The 18,400-nt window shown below is 37.0% G+C and overlaps 2 protein-coding genes across 2 annotated transcripts in view; one reads left to right on the top strand and one right to left on the bottom strand.

The window, feature by feature from the left end:
- Positions 1 to 18,400, bottom strand: part of LOC106709646 (poly [ADP-ribose] polymerase tankyrase) — a 49,686-nt gene that overhangs the window by 8,209 nt on the left and 23,077 nt on the right. The window contains exons 11-15 of the mRNA XM_045684880.1: positions 17,873 to 17,935; positions 2,972 to 3,125; positions 2,102 to 2,170; positions 1,139 to 1,304; positions 194 to 339 (exon numbers count right to left, since the gene is read on the bottom strand). Coding sequence (XP_045540836.1) covers positions 194 to 339; positions 1,139 to 1,304; positions 2,102 to 2,170; positions 2,972 to 3,125; positions 17,873 to 17,935 — 598 coding nt within the window. The remainder of the gene's footprint in view (positions 1 to 193; positions 340 to 1,138; positions 1,305 to 2,101; positions 2,171 to 2,971; positions 3,126 to 17,872; positions 17,936 to 18,400) is intronic.
- On the top strand, positions 13,515 to 17,085 carry LOC106709658 (acyl-CoA Delta(11) desaturase). Its single transcript, XM_014501507.2, has 4 exons — positions 13,515 to 13,741; positions 15,351 to 15,525; positions 16,035 to 16,196; positions 16,607 to 17,085. The coding sequence occupies exons 1-4, from the start codon at positions 13,546 to 13,548 to the stop codon at positions 17,073 to 17,075; spliced, it is 1,002 nt and encodes a 333-aa protein (XP_014356993.1). The 5' UTR covers positions 13,515 to 13,545; the 3' UTR covers positions 17,076 to 17,085.

Raw genomic sequence — 18,400 nt, 5'->3', positions numbered from 1 at the left:
AGTCACTCATGAAATGTAATGATGGAAAATCTCATCTTTTTTTTGTTTGAAATGTATAATGTAGGACGTGGAGTTTACCGTTGGACCGATCAATCGACACAATGGGGGAATAATTTTCTGGCACGATAGGCCGATTGGGCCAACGGTAAACATAGTCAGTGATACTCTAAGATTGACAAAGATAACAACTGACTTGGCTCTAGCGAGGTCACCGCGTTTAGCAGCATCAAGTAACGCGGCATCGCCGCGGAGCGCGTCCGCCGTGTCGCAGTCACCGGCGCGCACCAACTGCAGCGGCGTGAGGCCGTCGCGGTTACGACGCGTAGGGTCCGCACCGTGCTGACACCAAACAAACATTACCCTCACTTTTATACCACGACTACACAAGTGAAACAACTAAACCAGGAAAATTACAAATTTGTACCTATACCTTAGACTTTTTTTATATTATTAGGTGGCAAACGATCAAGCAGTGATTTGGATTCGACGAAATAATGAAACAACTGCTGCCCATAGACATTCGTAATTGCAGATGTGTTGTCTATTTAATCGACGGAAGAGGAGACGCACAGAAAGATGACACTTCCGATTGCTATGCGTCTCTTCCTCTGTCAATTGCACTTCTCCTTCCCATTCTTATAAGATAATGGTAGGAAAGGAAGGAGGACTACAATTGGTCCTCAGTCAAACGCACTCTTCAGACTATAGTTGTAATAAGTTCTCATTTGAGGCGTGTGTTTTGTGAGGTCGTGGTATTGCACAAAATGCAACAGATGTTGTTGCTGACGTCTACCACTGTTAGAATATATAAAGACAAGACAAGAAGAGACTAACCCTATATAAATTTATGTTATCTGCAATAACTATTATTATTTAAACTAAAAAAAAAGTTACAACGCCATCTTCCTTAAAACACTTGACAACACATATATATAGTTTCTATATTTACATCATCGTCATCTCTGTGGCCTTATCCTACTTACGTAGGGTCGATGCACCAGATTTCCGTCCTCCAAATCAATCTGTCTTCCATCATCTCCATTGTCACCCCCTTATTGATCATATCACCTTTCACGCAATCCATCCATCTCGTCCTAGGCCTACTTCTACCTGTGTACCTCCACACTACTGTTCTTACCTTTAATAGTAATCTCACTATATCCGCTTTGCCTTTAGCTGCGGCTTCATGCAATGGTGTGAACCGCCACAGATCCGCCGCATTGACTCCAGCACCAGCTGATACGAGGAGCTCCGTCACCTCATAGTGACCGTATGAACATGCATTGTGTAGTGGTACCAGACCCCTGGCAAATATGATATTAACTCAAATAAATAGATCTGCAAATCACAATTCACATGTGTGAAGCAGATCAATTAATCGACTCACAGGTCCGCTCAATTTGTATTTACATAGTTATGATTTGCGTTTCGAGATGTGAGTTGCGAGTCAGCACGCAGCTCGCATCTAGTTGGGTCACATAATTAGGCCCTTCGTACACAAGGTAACGTATATCGTAGAAATTAATATTAAATTTATTAGTATAAGTAAGAATCGTCGACGTGAGTCGTCTATTCAAGTATAGCGACTACATGTCAACTGTACTGTGTAACAGATTTGCTCCGCCATCTTGAATTTTTCTCACGACAATTTTGATAAAACGGGATGCGCGCAACTGTTTTTTTTTATGACAGATGGAAATATCGGCAACGCGCGTTCTATACAAACATTTATGACATTAAATTGCGAACCTTAGTGATTGAACTCGCCAAGTTGCAAAGATTTGAGTTGCTTTGTGTACAAAGAGTTAGTACATCACGATGAGTAGTGAGATGTCTATTAAGTTATTGAGCTACAGCTCTACGGTTCAAGTCAATGTGAGCTGAACTTATGAACCGGATCAGAGCTGTTTTACACAAGTCTAAGATGTTCATGTGTCAATCAATCTTTTCTCGCAACTTAATCGAATCAATAATCAAACTGAAAAAAAAACGTCTATTGCTTAAATAATTTTATAGATGAGTACACAATCTATGCCTTTTTTTGAAGAAAACTGTATTACAAAGAGATTATGATAGTAGAAATTAAAAAAAACTAACATACCCTTTATCCTTAGCGTGAACATCAGCCCCTCTCTGCAGCAACAACTGCGCGAGAGGGAGACGGTTGTATCTGAAAATTTACATACATATAATCCTATTTTTACGTAAAATGTCTTTGTATACTCGTAGTAGTTTTCAAGCACTCAGTCACTTCGCAGAATACAACACACTTTGAATATTTGGCTCTTTTTTAAGATGTAATCCCCTAAGTGCTGCAACAGACTAACCAGCAAACATACTTAAACTTACTAAAAAAAACTTTCGGGCCGAAGGCCTAATTTTAGTCCACGCTGCCTTCCCACCCTTTTTATGCAAATGATGTGAAAGGGAAGTGAATTTGGCAGAACAAGGGACGCATAAGAAAAGGCAATAATATCTTTCTCTGTTCCGTTCCTCCGTTGATAGGTAGGCAACAAATCTGCAATTGCAGATGTCTATGAGCAGTAGTCGCTTCGCTTCGGCGAATTGAGCTCGACTCGTTTGCCACCTTATAATTTATATACTATTTTATTTATTTATTTATATTATTTATTATTTATAATATAAAGGTTAAAATAAAAACAGCACTAGCAAAAGGTGCTAGAGCAGGAACGGTCCGCATTTTGCCACATTCTCTTTAAAATATACAAATTGTCGTGAGACATTATCATAAACTAATATATAAACGACTCAAACACATCTACTTTGGCCAGTGTCGGCACCGACTAGTTTCGAGCCCTTTTATCAGGGTGAGTTGGACTGGTATTATTTCGCCAACGCGGCCCATCGCTCACTGACTCTCTAGTCGGTGCCGACACCAGACAAATATACGTGAGTGTTTCAGCCGTTTATATATTACTTCACATTATCTTTGTTTATGTGAAAACTATACCCTGCGGCAAAGTGAAGCGGTGTCGAATGCCTGCCATCCACATCTCTGCAGTTGACGAGCCGAGGTCTGGAGTCCAGCAGAGCACGAGCTGTCTCCACATCACCAGTACGAGCCGCCTCCAATAAACGTAATGCTGCCGCTTTTGCAAACGCATCTGCAAATAACACTGTCAATTAAAAACAAAAAAAATGTACTCAGGGGAACATACATCGAATGACATACTCGTTTAAATCCATTCAATAGTGTCCCGGTGTCTCAATTGACAATAACTCAGTGGCGTTCTCAGTCAAAAAAAAATATCTAGCGATCCTTATCAGACTGTAGCCGTTTTCTAATGTCGTATGTATCATTTTTTTTCTGAACGACCAAAAAAGAACTATCCGCGATGTTGCGCTTCTACAGTTCAAAATTGTCAGACTATATGTGGCTTTATAAAACGCTTTTGACCATATTTCAAATGTTTCATGTATTTATTTATCAATCAAGTTTGATAAAAATTTGTACGGTATCCGTTTACGCTTTTAGCACACCTCCGCCGCGAAATACAAATAGTGATACCTGTGGATCCGCTGCAATCAAGTGTATATTGACCAGCAGATTTAGAGTAGCGGAACCGGACTTTACAAGAAATCTTACTAATATTATAAACTAGCTTTTACCCGCGACTCCGTCCGCGCGGAATAAAAAAAATGCACACAAGATAAAAAAGTTCCTATGTCCGTCTCCTAGTTCTAAGCTACCTCCCCATCGATTTTCAGCTAAATCAGTTCGACCGATCTTGAGTTATAAAAAGTGTAACTAACACGACTTTCTTTTATATATATAGATGCGAATGTTTAAATGGATGGATGGATGTTTGTTTGAAGATATTTCCAGAACGGTTCAATAGATTTTCATGAAATTTGGCATAGTCTGGAAGAACAAATTTGCTACTTATTTAGTTTTTAATGCTACGCGGACAAATTCGCAGGCGACAGCTATAAAATCGATGTCCAAATAATGAAAAAATGTAGAAATTTGGCAAACATGTAAAACATTGTCTGAAAGAACAAATAGGCTACTTATTAAGTTTTTAAGCCAACTTCAAAAAGAAGGAGGTCATCAATTCGTCTGTTTTTTTTGTGTGTTACGTTTTAACTCCACTCCTGGAGCTCCGATTTTGAATTATTATTTTAATCGAAAGGTAGTGACGGAGTCGCGGGAGACAACTAGTGTTATACAGTTTTGTTAAAAACAAAGTTTGTTACTTTATCTAGTTAACTTATAGGTTAAAGCAGGGATCCCTAAAATATTTTGGACAAGTGACCCATTTTTCCAAAATGAACTGTTACCTCAGACCCCCACATGGTCAAATTACATACTTTTAAGATCAATTATTATTATTCATTCTGACTTAGGTCAATAGAAGAAGACATAGTGAGAATAAGTAATGCTTTAAGTTCCTACTTTGGGAATCCCTGGGTTAAAGAATTGAATGTGAACAAGTTGTCAAATATCCTTCTATGGCATTATTCTTCACAAAGTATTGAAGTCCGTGCGTGTCGCCTCACGGGGGACTTGCACGATATCTATGTAGTTACGATTACTGTTATGGCTTTATCGTTTTTTTAATGTTATTCTTATATAATTTTATTATCTTTGTCTATATAAAAGAAAAAAAAACTTATTGATATATCAAAGCAAAGTCCACACATTTGAGATTGGAAAATTTAAATTTTGCAGATATCTGTATGGCATTATAGTCTCGCGAAAGACAACTTGTCCACATTTAGCTCTTGCTTCAATTGTATTGAGCGTTTCAAAATTTTTGCCGGCTCAATGTTATGTGCGCGTTGAGCAGTACCCTTATTTTGCCTCCCTTTACATCTTGCCACACCTAATTTTGTGTGCGCAGCACCTCGTGCGATGTTCCGAGCTGTCTTGATATTTGAAAAACATAATGTCATCTTACTAATCGCTGCGTAGAACACAATAGGTATAGCGGCATACAGTAACAGGGAGGACGACGCAGCACGGATTTGACCTTGAGCCGACAAAAATATTGAAACGGCTTATACAACAAAAAAAGTATTACGTTTTTTTAATTAAACTTTTAGAGAGATGAAGTCGCGTGCGTGAGCTAGTAAATAAAAAAGTATGTCGAAGTTATTATTAAATTTAATAACTCACGAAATGTCAATAAAAAGGCAATTTTTGTAATTTATGAAGTGAATGACGACAACTTATACATAAGTAATATATTTCTCTATTCATACGCATATGTTCCATACATTCCATCCATACTTTGTTCGGTCTTGGACAAACTACAGTAATATATTACGCTAAATGCATAAATCATTTTTTTAAGAAAAAAAAACCACCTTTTTTGCAATCACTTGAAATATCTAATGGCCGCCATGTATGACATTTGACGTCTCTACGTTTACTTAATTTCGATGTTGGATGGAAACGAGGCATTGCAATAAATTCGATAGTTCAATAATTGAATCATCAACCAGCAAATATTCTCAATCTAGTTATTCATTTTAGTACCAGTTCGTAGAAATATTACTCTTTTCAAATATCTTGGCGGCTCAAGATCATCGACGCGCTACGCTGTCCCTTCCCCCCGCATCCCGTAATACATAAAATTGTGTTCTGCGCACTCGCGTCAAGTTAAGAGCGGCCATGATATTTGAAAACATTTATACCACTCCGTAGCAGTAGTACCTATATTTATGCCACCGAGAAGCTTGAAGTCTACCAGTATTAAGGGTGACTAGACCACAGACAACCACTGTGGCCTAGTGCGGTTGAACTTCACACATATCTGCGCATATATGTGTAGGGTGAATCAAAATGTTTTCCTTCACCGTAAGAACGTCAGATAAATGTACATATAAAATTAGAAAAGCACATTAATAAATGGCAGGGATCGAACTTGAGCGTGAAGATTTCGTTCACAAAGGTGCTTAAATTGGCCCAACGTTTCTGTATTCATACAAAAATTCTTAATCTGTCCACCCCTTTATCATGCTTATGTATTTACATTCATTTGTTTTGTTATAGTTTTTTTTTATTTCAGGATTTCCTTTAAACATAACAATTTAACCACGAAGCGTTTAAATGTCGTAATTTTGTTGAGTAACAAATGCAAATGCGTTTGTCACATCGTTAACAAATTGCAAGTGCAATTTCACTGTCGTAAGACTTGTATTTAAACAATATTATATCTGTGTAATATGTCTTTTATACAAGTAATTAGACAATGGAAATGCAATTTCGCTACTGACTTTATCAAATGATTTTACAATCATTACGTGACACAGGAAATTGATGCTTCAATACTCGATTAGTAACAGTTGGTTTTCACTGTCGGAATATATAAATAAAAACTATTTGTTTACTAAAAAAATAACTCGATTGGCTGTTACTCTATGACACTCTATGACATACATGTCGAATAACACCTCATTTTTCAAAATTGGTTTTGTTGTTTACTCTACATGAGGTTACAAAGTTTGAAACAACAAAAAATCCTACTAAGGCTCTTATGGTAGAAATAACGCCATCTTTTGGCTGAATTTGGAAACAAACATTTAAATTTCTTTTTTAATTAAATAAACTGTAATGTTATACAGAACATTTTCTTATTCTAGAATAAACTGGGAAAACATCAAAAAATATTTATAGCAATGTGAAAAAAGTTATAATTAGTGAGATTGAAATTCATTTACCGCTTTTTATAGATTTTACTAGCTGTCGCCCGCGACTCCGTCCGCGCGCAGTTAAAAAAAAACTTAATAGGGGTATGAAAAATAGATGTTGTCCGATTCTCAGACCTACTCAATATGCTCACAAAATTTCATGACAATCTGTCAAGCCGTTTCGGAGGAGTTTAACCACAAACACCGCGACACGAGAATTTTATATATTAGATTTTTAAGTCCATTGAATGTGTTTTGTGTCGAAAAAACATGACGTGACAAGTACAGGATAACATGTTTCTTGGGAAACTTTTTGGGCATAGTCACACAAGCATATCTGACCCGGTGGATACATATCAAACTATAATAACTCATTAACGCCCTCCAGTCAATTTCAAAGTGTCACAAAATCCTTTTCGTATCCTATCCATCATAGCATGTTTTGTTTTTTTTTTTCTTCTTAGGCATTTTCTACGTGTATGTAGGTTATACATATTTTCAGAACTTACCGCTATAGCATCGCCTCTCTCACCGTACCAAAATATAGTCATTTAGTTTCACTTATGACTAACGGGTCAGATAAGTTTGTCGGTGTTTACACAGTTTTGATGTGAAACATCTATAGGCTTACTTGTAAACCGAATTGTTGGCGTGGCGACGCTTGCCGTGGCGACGGGTCGCCACGTTATACTGAGGTACACATATATATATTTTTTTTAATAATATTTAATATTATTTATTATTATTATTATTTATTTATTTAATTATAATATTTAATATTTTATGCATATTACTTGTACACACACGATATTTCACATCTGCCAGGCGTCCCATGACGGCTCACAAGTTTTTTTTCATTGTCAATGACACAGATTTTTATTTTTATAAATGGACAATGAAAACCTACGCTATTCATTTTCGTGCGCACACAAATTGTAAATGCCTTGCTAACAAACAATCGTCCCCAAACTAAATCGGGCGGTCGCATTGAAAAGACCTGTTTCAAAATTACAAAAAAATAGATTTTTTAAAAATAACTAGTAGATGTTATTAAATTAAAAACTGAGGTGAGTTTTTTATGTTTCTTTTAAAAAGAAGAAAGTTCTCAATTCTTCTTTATATCATACTAGCTTTTACCCGCGACTCCGGCCGCGCGGAATAAAAAATAGAAAACGGGGTAAAAAATATCCTGTGTCCGTTTCCTGGTTCTAAGCTACCTGCCCACCAATTTTCAGTCAAATCGATTCAGCCGTTCTTGAGTTATAAATAGTGTAACTAACACGACTTTCTTTTATATATATAGATAGATAGAAGATAAGACTAATATTATAAATGCAGATGTTTAGATGGATGGATGTTTGTTAGAAGGTATCTCCAGAATAGAACAACAGATCTTGATTTGGCATTTAACAGAAATTTGGCACAGATGTGAAACATAGTCTGGAAGAATAAATAGGCTTACTAAGTTTTTAATAATTCCGCGCGGACGGAGTTACGAGCGACAGCTAGTTTTTAATATATTTGTCTCCTTGTGTGTCTGTCAGCCTGTCCTTACTTGGATTCATTAAAAAAATTACTATTTGAACATAAAATATATTAAAAAAAAACAAGTCTCGCTGTCGTGGAACCGAGTTTAGTGACGCATTTTTAAATTGCAATGACCTTGTCAATGTCAAAGATTAGCGTGAAAAGTTTCGCTTTTAATAAAAAATAATATAAAAATATTAGTTAGGATTAGTTAGTTATCTTCTTATTCATATGAATGTAGAAGAATGTAGAGATGTCAGAGCCGAGACAAATGAAAGTCCCTAGTCTCTGCCTACTCCTCTAGGTTACAAAGTTGTGTTTATTTTAGTTTTTTTTACAATATTCTGACATTAATTGTATTGGAAGTTTTTAAATTTAAGTATCATATCTAAATTCCGTCTAAGACATCCTAAAATGATGTGTATTTAAACAAAGGTAGAGTTAGACCGAAGATAGTATGGTTGGATTCTATGAAAGTGGATATGTTCAAGAGTGAATTCAGGTGACGGCTGAAGAGATGTTTGGAAGAGTAGATGACCGCACTTCGTAGAGAAAAGATAATCTGACAATCGTTATAATGATAGGCTATAAATATATATTGCTTTTAAAATATTTACTTTAATAATTCTACTGTACTACGGTTAATGTTATTTACTTGTTTAACAACTTTTTATATATATTATTTTAAGTGGGAATCATTAAAAAACGTGGGAAACCGTTGGATAAATTGACATTGGGTTGTTGCCGTTGGGTGCACGAATTGGCCGGGTCGACCGGTGCAATACCACGACCACAAAGAAGACAGGCGTCAAGTGGAAGTTATTCCGCGTTTCATCTGATGAGTGTGGTACCGGAGGCCTAATTTTAGTCCTCTTTTCCTTCCCACCCTTTTCTTATTAGGAAAGGATGGGAAGGGGAAGTGGATTTGGCGGAGGAGGGGACTCATAGCAAGAGAAATATCCTCTTTCTGTACGTCCTCTTCTCCGTTGATTAAAGGTAGGTCTGCATTTGCGGATGTCTATGGGCAACGGTCGCCTCGCTATTGCGGCGAATCCAGGTGGCCGTTTGCTCGTTTGTCACCTTATGATATAAAAAAAATCATGTTTTGATTGACGCTCACACACCTGAAGAAAATTACGTAGTTTTTTGTAAAAGGATTGGTTATATAACACGTAAGGATCGACATGGGGGGGGGGAAGAATCAAGTATTACGAAGAGGAAGGGGGCTAATTAAATGAAATGGTAGAAGTTAAGTTTTGTAACTGACGGTAGCTGTTTCAGAACGTGAGTGTTGCAAACAGGAAAATCTTTGTATAATGATATGCAAAATTGTGTTTCACATTTTTTATCAACTTAAAATTACAGATATTCATCAGTTTACTTTAAAGCCGGCTATACACGTTGGGATAGGCAAATTTATACAAGTCAAGTGCTACAGTCTATATCAGTGATTGTCAAACTTATTTCTTTCACCGCCCCCTTTGAAAATCAATTATATATCAGAGCGCCCCTAATTTTTATTCAGCCCTAAAACTTAAAAACCACAATTTCATTACTTTAATTAATTTCAATGCCCCCCATTTTTTGGGCCTCTTATCGCCCCCTCCTAGGTTTCAAACGCCTCCAAGGGGGCGTTATCGCCCCCAAGGGGGCGTTATCGCCCACTTTGGGTAGCACTGGTCTATGCGTTGGGTAAGTCTATGCAAGTGGCCAGTTTAGACAAGTGATTAATTTCTACTGGTGCAAGGACTAACATGTAGACAACATTGAAAAACTTGAGCGTCTTTGATTTGTGCAGAAAAACAGAAGCAAAAGTGAATCAAGTGGTACAAGCTCATGCGCATCTTCACAAGCTACGCCAAATGAGCTTTATACATATACAAAGCGTTGCCAGGCATCCGGTTAAAGCCGGACAATGGCTTTTTGATTGCGTGTCCGGCCAAAAGTCCGAGTTGTCCGGCTTTTGTTAAGCTTATTACATTTCCCAAACGAGAATGTACCTTTTAATAATGAGACGAAATTCTAAATAATACAGGGTGTCCGACCTTTCTACCCCTAATGTCCGGCCAAACTGGCTGGTCTGTCCGGCTAGTAGGTTTCGCGACCTGGCAACCCTACATACGTTGGCGCTTGTTCAGTTAACTGAGTGCGCAAACGTTGGCACAAGTGACGCCGAGCAATAGCAAGCAATGCAAATGTACTATCTATAAGTTGGTATCCGACTTCATTCGGCAAGCCTTGGCCAACGTGTATAGCAGGCTTAAAGTAATTTTCTTTCCAGACAACCAAAACATTTTCTCTCACCAGAGACATCATTATTTTACCATATAATTAGACTGTCGTTACTTGTTTTAATATATACTGTTAACTTGTTCGTCAAAGACATGACTTTTAACGAATTAAAAAAAAAACGTCACGCGCAAACGCTTCGCGATCGGCTGTTTTCCTTTTTTTTATGACAAAGACATTTAATATATCTTTACATCGGACATTAACTCAGTTGGCAAGTTCGATGCGCTGAGAAGTGTCGCTGGTTTGGTTGTAGAACATTTCCCAAAATTGTAATAAGCTCCCTCTGCTGTGAGTATAAGTAAAATTACATGGGTAAATGAAATCGGTGTGTCTGTATGTAACAGAAAATCTTGTCGCTTAAAACGAAAAAAAAAATCTTACTAATATTATAAATGCGAAAGTTTAAAAGTTTGTTAGAAGGTATCTCCTGTAGAACATAGTCTGGAAGAACACATAATAAGCTACTGATTAAGTTTTTTTTTAATTCCTCGCGGACAGAGTCGCTGGTGACAGCTAGTGTATAATATATTTGTCTCCCTGTGTGTCTGTCAGCCTGTTCATGTCCTTAGTTGAAATAGTTAAAGAAAAATCATTATTTTTACATTAAAAAAAAGAAAAAAATTCTTGCAGTCGTGGTTTTAGAGACTCATATTTAAATTTAAATAACTTTGTCAAAACGCAGAGTAAAAAATACAATTGAATGGAAACTTTTATATCTTTCAATTAAATATGACAAAATAAAACACTTAAAAGGTCAATTAAAAGTCACCTCTATGCATTTACTTAGCTTTTCAATTTACTTACTGATGACAGATAACATATTAATTGCATTAGAATATTGAAAAAAATTAATTATACTTGTGGGAACCATGACCTAAGAATAGATGCTGACTTTAGATTAAACTACCTCCGCTAAACAATCATTAATCTAAGATATAAAATTCTCGTCTCACAATGTTTGTTACCATATTCCTCAGAAACGGTTTGATAGATTTTTATAAAATTTTATATGCATAGTCAGTATGTCTAAGAATATGCTACTATCTATTTTTCATACTCTAAGTGATAAGGGTTGTAAATTTGGCACTGATGTTGAACATAGTCGTTAGTGTATGTATTATACTATACAAACTTTAAGTGCGCGCGGACGGAGTCGCAAGCGATAGAGCTAGTTCTATAATACGTTGGAAATGTCTATGGGCAATAGCTATTTCTTTTCCTATTATTAAAAAATAAACATATAAAAGGGATCGCTAACCTTTAGGTTAGGGAAGATACGGATGGTTCGTGTTCGTTCCTCTTATCAATAACCTACTTCATATTTTTTAATCGCTAAATGAATTTTGCAATCAGTGACGTATACCAAAATACTGTGTCGTGTGCCATTGATCGGCTACCCCTGATATATAACATCTTATGCTGCTATAGTCATGATTATATCTCTATCAACATTTTTTGATTGTTTGTATGACGTCTTGTTAATAAAAAATATACAGCAATTAATGAAATGTTAGAATCATCAGTAAAACTATTTTTTTAAAATTACAAGGTGGCAAACGAGCATGCGGTCACATGAATTCGCCGAAATGGCAAAGCGACTGCTGCCCATAGACATTCGCAATTGCAGATACGTTGCCTACCCTCAATCGACGAAGGATGAGACGCACAAAAAGAGAATATTTAACCTATGCATCTCCTCCTTTAAATCCACCTCCTCTTCCCATCCTTTCCTTGTAAGAAAAGGGTGGGAAGGGAAAGAGGACTAAAATTATGCCTTCGGCACCACAGTCAACAGACGAAACGCGGAATTACTTCCACTTCACGTCTGTCTTCTGTGTGGTCGTGGTATTTCACCGGGCAAGCCGGCCAATTTGTGCAACGGATGTTGTTGTTGCTGGCGTCTACCACTGTTTATACTATATACTATTATTACGTATACAATTCAAGTTCATTGTAATTACCCTTTAACCTCAATTATAATACTGCGTTCTTTATAATCAAACGTCATAAGTTTGTTTGTTGAAAACAAATTAACACATTCAATTAATCACGTTACAAGTTCACATGCATATGATCAATCCAGAGATTACAAATCGTAGGGTCGAGAGGATAAAAATGGCCTTGTATAATAACTTTTTTTATAAAAATCAAATGGCGGCAAACGAGCAAACAGCCACCTATATTCACCGAAATAGCGAGGCGACAGTTGTCCATAGACATCCACAAACGTTGATGCGTTGCCTACCTTTAATCAACGGTGAAGGGGACAAAGAGCATATTTCCCCTTCCTATGCGCCCCTTCCCATCCTTTCTTGATAAAAAAGGGTGGGAAGGTAAAGAGGAGTTAAATAGGCCTCCGGCACCACACTCATCAGACTTTACGCGGAATTGCTTCCATTTCACGCCACGTCTTCTATAAGGTCGTGGTAATGCAACGGTTGACCCGGCCCATCTGTGCACCCAACAAATATTGTTGTTGCGGGATCTACCGCTGTTAATTCTTAAAAAGTGTTTAATTCCGTAAACTAATGTATGTTTTACAAAAAAAATTACAATTAAATTGTGTATTTCAAATTTTCAAGTTTTTTTTTTTTTGATCGAGTACTACACCGTTTGTGATCGGGCGCAGATGGCTCTTAGCATAAACTTCTTTTAAAAATAACTAGGTTCGAGGGCTCTCTCTGAAACTTTGACACGGGCTGTTACTTCATTATTACTGGATTGGTTTCAAAACTTATTTTCATTTAAAACATCCGTGAAAATTTTTACCGGGCGTAAACCTGACGTAATCAAAAGATGGTACACGCTTTAGTAAGTGCTCATGCTACTCTTGAAGGCTAACGTCATAAGGAACCTTGTACACTATAATGGGAGATGCGGGACCTGATTCATTTTTACAATGAATTTTATAAAAAACACGAACAAGATAGATTTCGTATCAAAAACAAAACGTCAAAACGATATTGATTTTAAAAATATTTCATAAAAAAACCAAAGAGGTGCGACGCAACCACGAGGTCGCAATTATAAGCTTCATTTACCAAATTTCTAATTACATTTTCAGATATAATGGCACCTGACGTATCATCTGTGGAAGTGATAGAACGAGAACCAGAGTTCGAAAAGCTGGTCGCTCCACAAGCAGCACCGAGAAAGTACCAGATCGTATATAGGAATATTTTAACATTTGGCTATGCACATCTGACAGCTCTGTACGGATTTTACTTAGCATGCACTGAGGCTACTTGGTCAACTATTATATTCAGTAAGTATTACTTACGTTTTAAACAGTTTCAGCACGAATATTCCATTTACCAATAAATATAATATGGAATACCAAACGGTCGCTTGCTCGTTTGTTACCTTTTCTTAAAAAACACACATTATAAAAAACATGGATTTAGATCTCAAAAGAGATCCTGTCATGATAATCCCAGATATTAGGTCCTTACATATGAAATTGGCGTTTTGTATGGGAGGAACAAAAAGTCGAATATTTTTTAATATAATATATTTAATTAATCAAAGTATGAACCATTATTTTCTATGCACTTTTGCCATCTCATAGGTAGTTCATTGATCCCTTTACTAAAAAAACCAGTCGGACGGGAATCAATAAAATCTTTGAAGGCGATTTGGACTGCCCCATCGGAGTTGAATTTTTTTCCTTGCAAGAAGTTATCCAAATTTCGAAAAAAAATGGTAATCTGTTGGAGCAAGGTCCGGGGAGTACGGAGGATGTCTTAGACTTTCCAATTGAAGCTCTTCTAATTTAGTAGCCGTCTGTTGCGCAGTGTGTGGTCTAGCGTTGTCGTGAAACAGCAGTGGCGTGGAGCGATTGACCAGCCTAGGTTGTTTAGCCGCTAGCTTTTCCATCATGGTTTGCAATTGCTGACAATAGACATCAGCCGTAATAGTCTGGCCAGATTTGAGAAAACTATAATGAATAATACCGGTACTAGTCCACCAAACGCTTACAAGTAACTTTTTTGGGGTTAATTTTCGCTTGGGGCAGGATTTGGCTGGCTGGCCAGGATCCAACCATTGCGCTGAGCGCTTCCGATTATCGTAAAGAACCCATTTTTCATCACAGGTAATGATTCGGTTTAAAATACCTTCATTATTGTGCCGGTTTAGAATTGTAACGCAACAGTCGACGCGCGTTTGCCGGTTTGCTTCAGTCAATTCGTGAGGTACCCACGTTTCAAGCCTTTTTAATCTTCCCAATTTGCTTCAAGTGAATTAAAACAGTTTTATCACAAACATCGCAGCCTGCAGCTAACTCGGACGTGGTTTTCGATGGATCCGCTTCCACAATAGCCTTCAACTCTTCATTATCAACTTGAGTCTCAGGCCGTCCACGGGGCTTGTTCTGCAGATCGAAATTTCCAGAACGAAAACGTTGGAACCAAAAACGAACTGTGTTTTCTTTTGCAACACGACCGCCATACACACAATTCACCCTTCGAGTCGTTTCCGCAGCACTAGTGCCACGGCGGAACTCGTACTCGTAAATAATGCGATATTTTAAGTTTTCCATTTTGTAAAATGAGTGACGCAAACAGAAAAAACAGAAGAAAAAAAACAAATGAATGACGGTCATCGAACCACAAATACATGAGTCTATAGCTGTACAAATTTGAATTTGGAATTCCTTACCAAAGAGGAGAAATTCGTGATTAAAGTGGCCAGTACGAAAAACGCCAATTTCATATGTAAGGACCTAATATTTTGTAATCTAAAGTCGGATAGACTGTTTGTGACATCGTGATCTAATAATGACGACTTTTGTGGCGGGAAATAAAACTAACACACCAATTGGAAATGGAACTATGAAAAAGTTTTGCAAATCTCTGATTTAAATCAATTTCCAGGCTATATCCTTTTCGCACTGGCAGCGATTGGTATAACAGCAGGCGCACACCGACTCTGGACGCACAGAGCGTACAAAGCCAAGCTGCCATTACAGATCATACTGGTCGTGCTCAACTCGCTGGCCTTTCAGAACACCGCCATCGACTGGGTTAGGGACCATAGATTGCATCACAGGTAATACTAACGGAGTGTAATGAACTAAATTGAAAGAAAATAAATTAAAAAAGTAAATTGTAGACCATTCTCTAATAAGTATAGAATACCCTTTAAGATATACATGTGCAACATTTTATTGTGCAGCGAAATAATCTTGGACATGAGTTAGAAACTACAAATGCTTGGTTAAAATTTAACCTAACTATGGATAACAGCAGTAATACTTGTATTGTCATCCCTTAAATTATTTTTAAAAGAATAGAGACAGCAATAATAACCCAATTGCAATCGAAAAAAATTTAAAGGGACAGATCACATCCGACGTTCTTACGATGAAGGAACCTCCACATATCTGAGAAGTAATTCAATAATATGTGTGAATTCAACCAACTCGCACTGGGCTATAGTTGACTATGGCCCAGTCACCTCTAACTCAGGGTAGACTCCGAGCCCTACAGTCATCATTCGAAAATTGCAAATAAAATTAAATCTAAGCAACCTATTTTAAAAAAATATTATTTCCTCAGATACAGTGACACAGACGCGGATCCTCACAACGCGACACGAGGCTTCTTCTATTCCCACGTTGGCTGGCTGCTGGTGAGAAAGCATGAGGAAGTCAAAAGACGCGGCAAGTTTATTGACATGAGTGACATCTATGCTAACCCGGTGCTTCGCTTCCAGAAAAAGTAAGTCTATTATGAAATATTGGTGACAAGAAAAATTATCGTACTAGAGTGAGTAGCAATATTGTATAGCCGATACCGGAAAGATTTAATTTAAAGAAAAAACCAAATGCAAAACTCCGAAGATATATAGATCTAACTAATCAAGCCATTTAGGCTACAGGAATTAGCATAAATAAGCAGGAACAAACTATGTAGCATAGGGATAATGTTAATAAACCAAAAAAGGTCTAAAAAGTTTGGACACTATGTGATGTTATTAGTTTTCTTTTTTGAGTTCGAAACATTATTGGGCTTTATAAAGTTCCTTGTTCATTTACGAAGAGATTTATTGAAAAAGACTTCGAATATACCAAGCCTTCATTTCTAGAGTGAAACGACATATTGATTTTAATTCCTCTTTTTAATTTCAGATACGCGATACCCTTCATTGGAACAATTTGTTTCGTCCTACCTACAATCATTCCAATGTACTTCTTCGGCGAGAGTTTAAAGACCGCCTGGTGCATTGCTGTGTTGCGTTACGTTCTCAACTTGCACATCGCATTCTTAGTAAACAGCGCCGCTCATTTATGGGGCAACAAACCTTACGATAGAACCATCAAACCTGTTCAAAGTCTTCCCGTTTCTTTCGTCGCATTTGGTGAAGGTTTTCATAACTATCACCATGTATTCCCCTGGGATTATAGAACCGCTGAATTAGGGAATAATTATCTAAATTTAACTACTATTTTCATTGATTTCTTTGCAAAGATTGGCTGGGCTTATGATTTGAAATCTGTCACCGACGATATGATCCAATCTAGAGCGGAACGAACCGGAGATGGTACAAACATGTGGGGCTTCGGTGATAAGAAAAATGTTGAAAATAAATTTGAATAAATAATAAATATAATGGTGTTATTATTTAATTTTCAATTGTATTAAAGACCAAAGGTATTTTAAAACTGCTTTTCATTTTTGTAACCCGACTTCCTAACATATTTAAATTAGCTGACCATCGCGACTCCGTTCAAGCGTTATTAAAAAAAAAACATGAAAGTAGCATCTGTCCTTCCAGACAATGATCTACAATCTATGCCAAATTTCATAGAGATCCGTTCTGAAGATACCTTCAAACAAACCATCCATCCATCCAAACATTCGCATTTATAATATTAGTAAGATTTATGTTGAGATGACGTAAGAAGTCATTTTGGACTACTTATTTTCTCAGAATCAATAAGCAGGGACTATATTATGTTTAAATTTGTTGTTAATACCTTTCTCGTATCAACATTTTTTATATGTATATATTAACAAAACTGGAGTGTCTATATGTAACATCGAAATAAAATCATATTTTGTACACATAATGTATTTTCTGATAACGAAAAACCAATTATAAAAAAAATTGGTCTGTCTATTCAATAGCCCGATTGTTCCGGGTAATCTCCGGAACGGATGGACTGATTTCGACTGGACTTTGACTGGAAGGTAGATGATGTACAAGGGAATAATACTTTCTTAATTCTTCGATAACAAAGTCTCGGGCTACCGCCAGACGTTATATAGCCTAAAGATAGTACGTACTACTAGTGCCTATTAATTTTACTTGTAACCACCACCCATAAATCTACAGATTTGCTCGTCTGTTAGCTGTACTCTTTATGAAAAGCTTGATAAAAATCTTAACATACCAATGTATTGGGCATCAAGAGATTCAGTAGTGACCTCGGGTATTGCCGTATCCGGAGATCTACCTGAAATAAAAACCACATTCAAGTTCCAATATTTCAATGTGTGAAAATTCTTTTTTTTTTATAAGAGAAGGGGGCAAACGAACAACGGGAACACCAAGGTGTTCATCGACGCCCATGGACATCTGCAATACCAGAAGAATCGCAAATGCGTTGCCGGCCTTTGAGATGGTGATACGCTCGCTTCTTGAAGGACCCTAAGTCGTACTGGTTTGGAAAATTCTGCTTGCGATAGTGGCATATGACCTCATTCATAGCACAACGGTAGTGGTATACCTAGGAAAAGATGGCTTGTGTGAAAGGTGACATCAGACAGAAGTGATTGACGACTGATATAACTGAATGATAGATCTGGATTAAAACCTGATGCAACACCACATAGAACGGGATGAGGACATGAAAATGATGAGTTGTTATCAGAAAACATATCTATCTCGTTCAATTTGTTATTTCTCTTAACTTGAGACA

Source organism: Papilio machaon, chromosome 28 (assembly GCF_912999745.1).
Source record: "Papilio machaon chromosome 28, ilPapMach1.1, whole genome shotgun sequence".
NCBI lineage: Eukaryota > Metazoa > Arthropoda > Insecta > Lepidoptera > Papilionidae > Papilio > Papilio machaon.
This window is presented reverse-complemented; position numbering and strand designations above follow the sequence as displayed.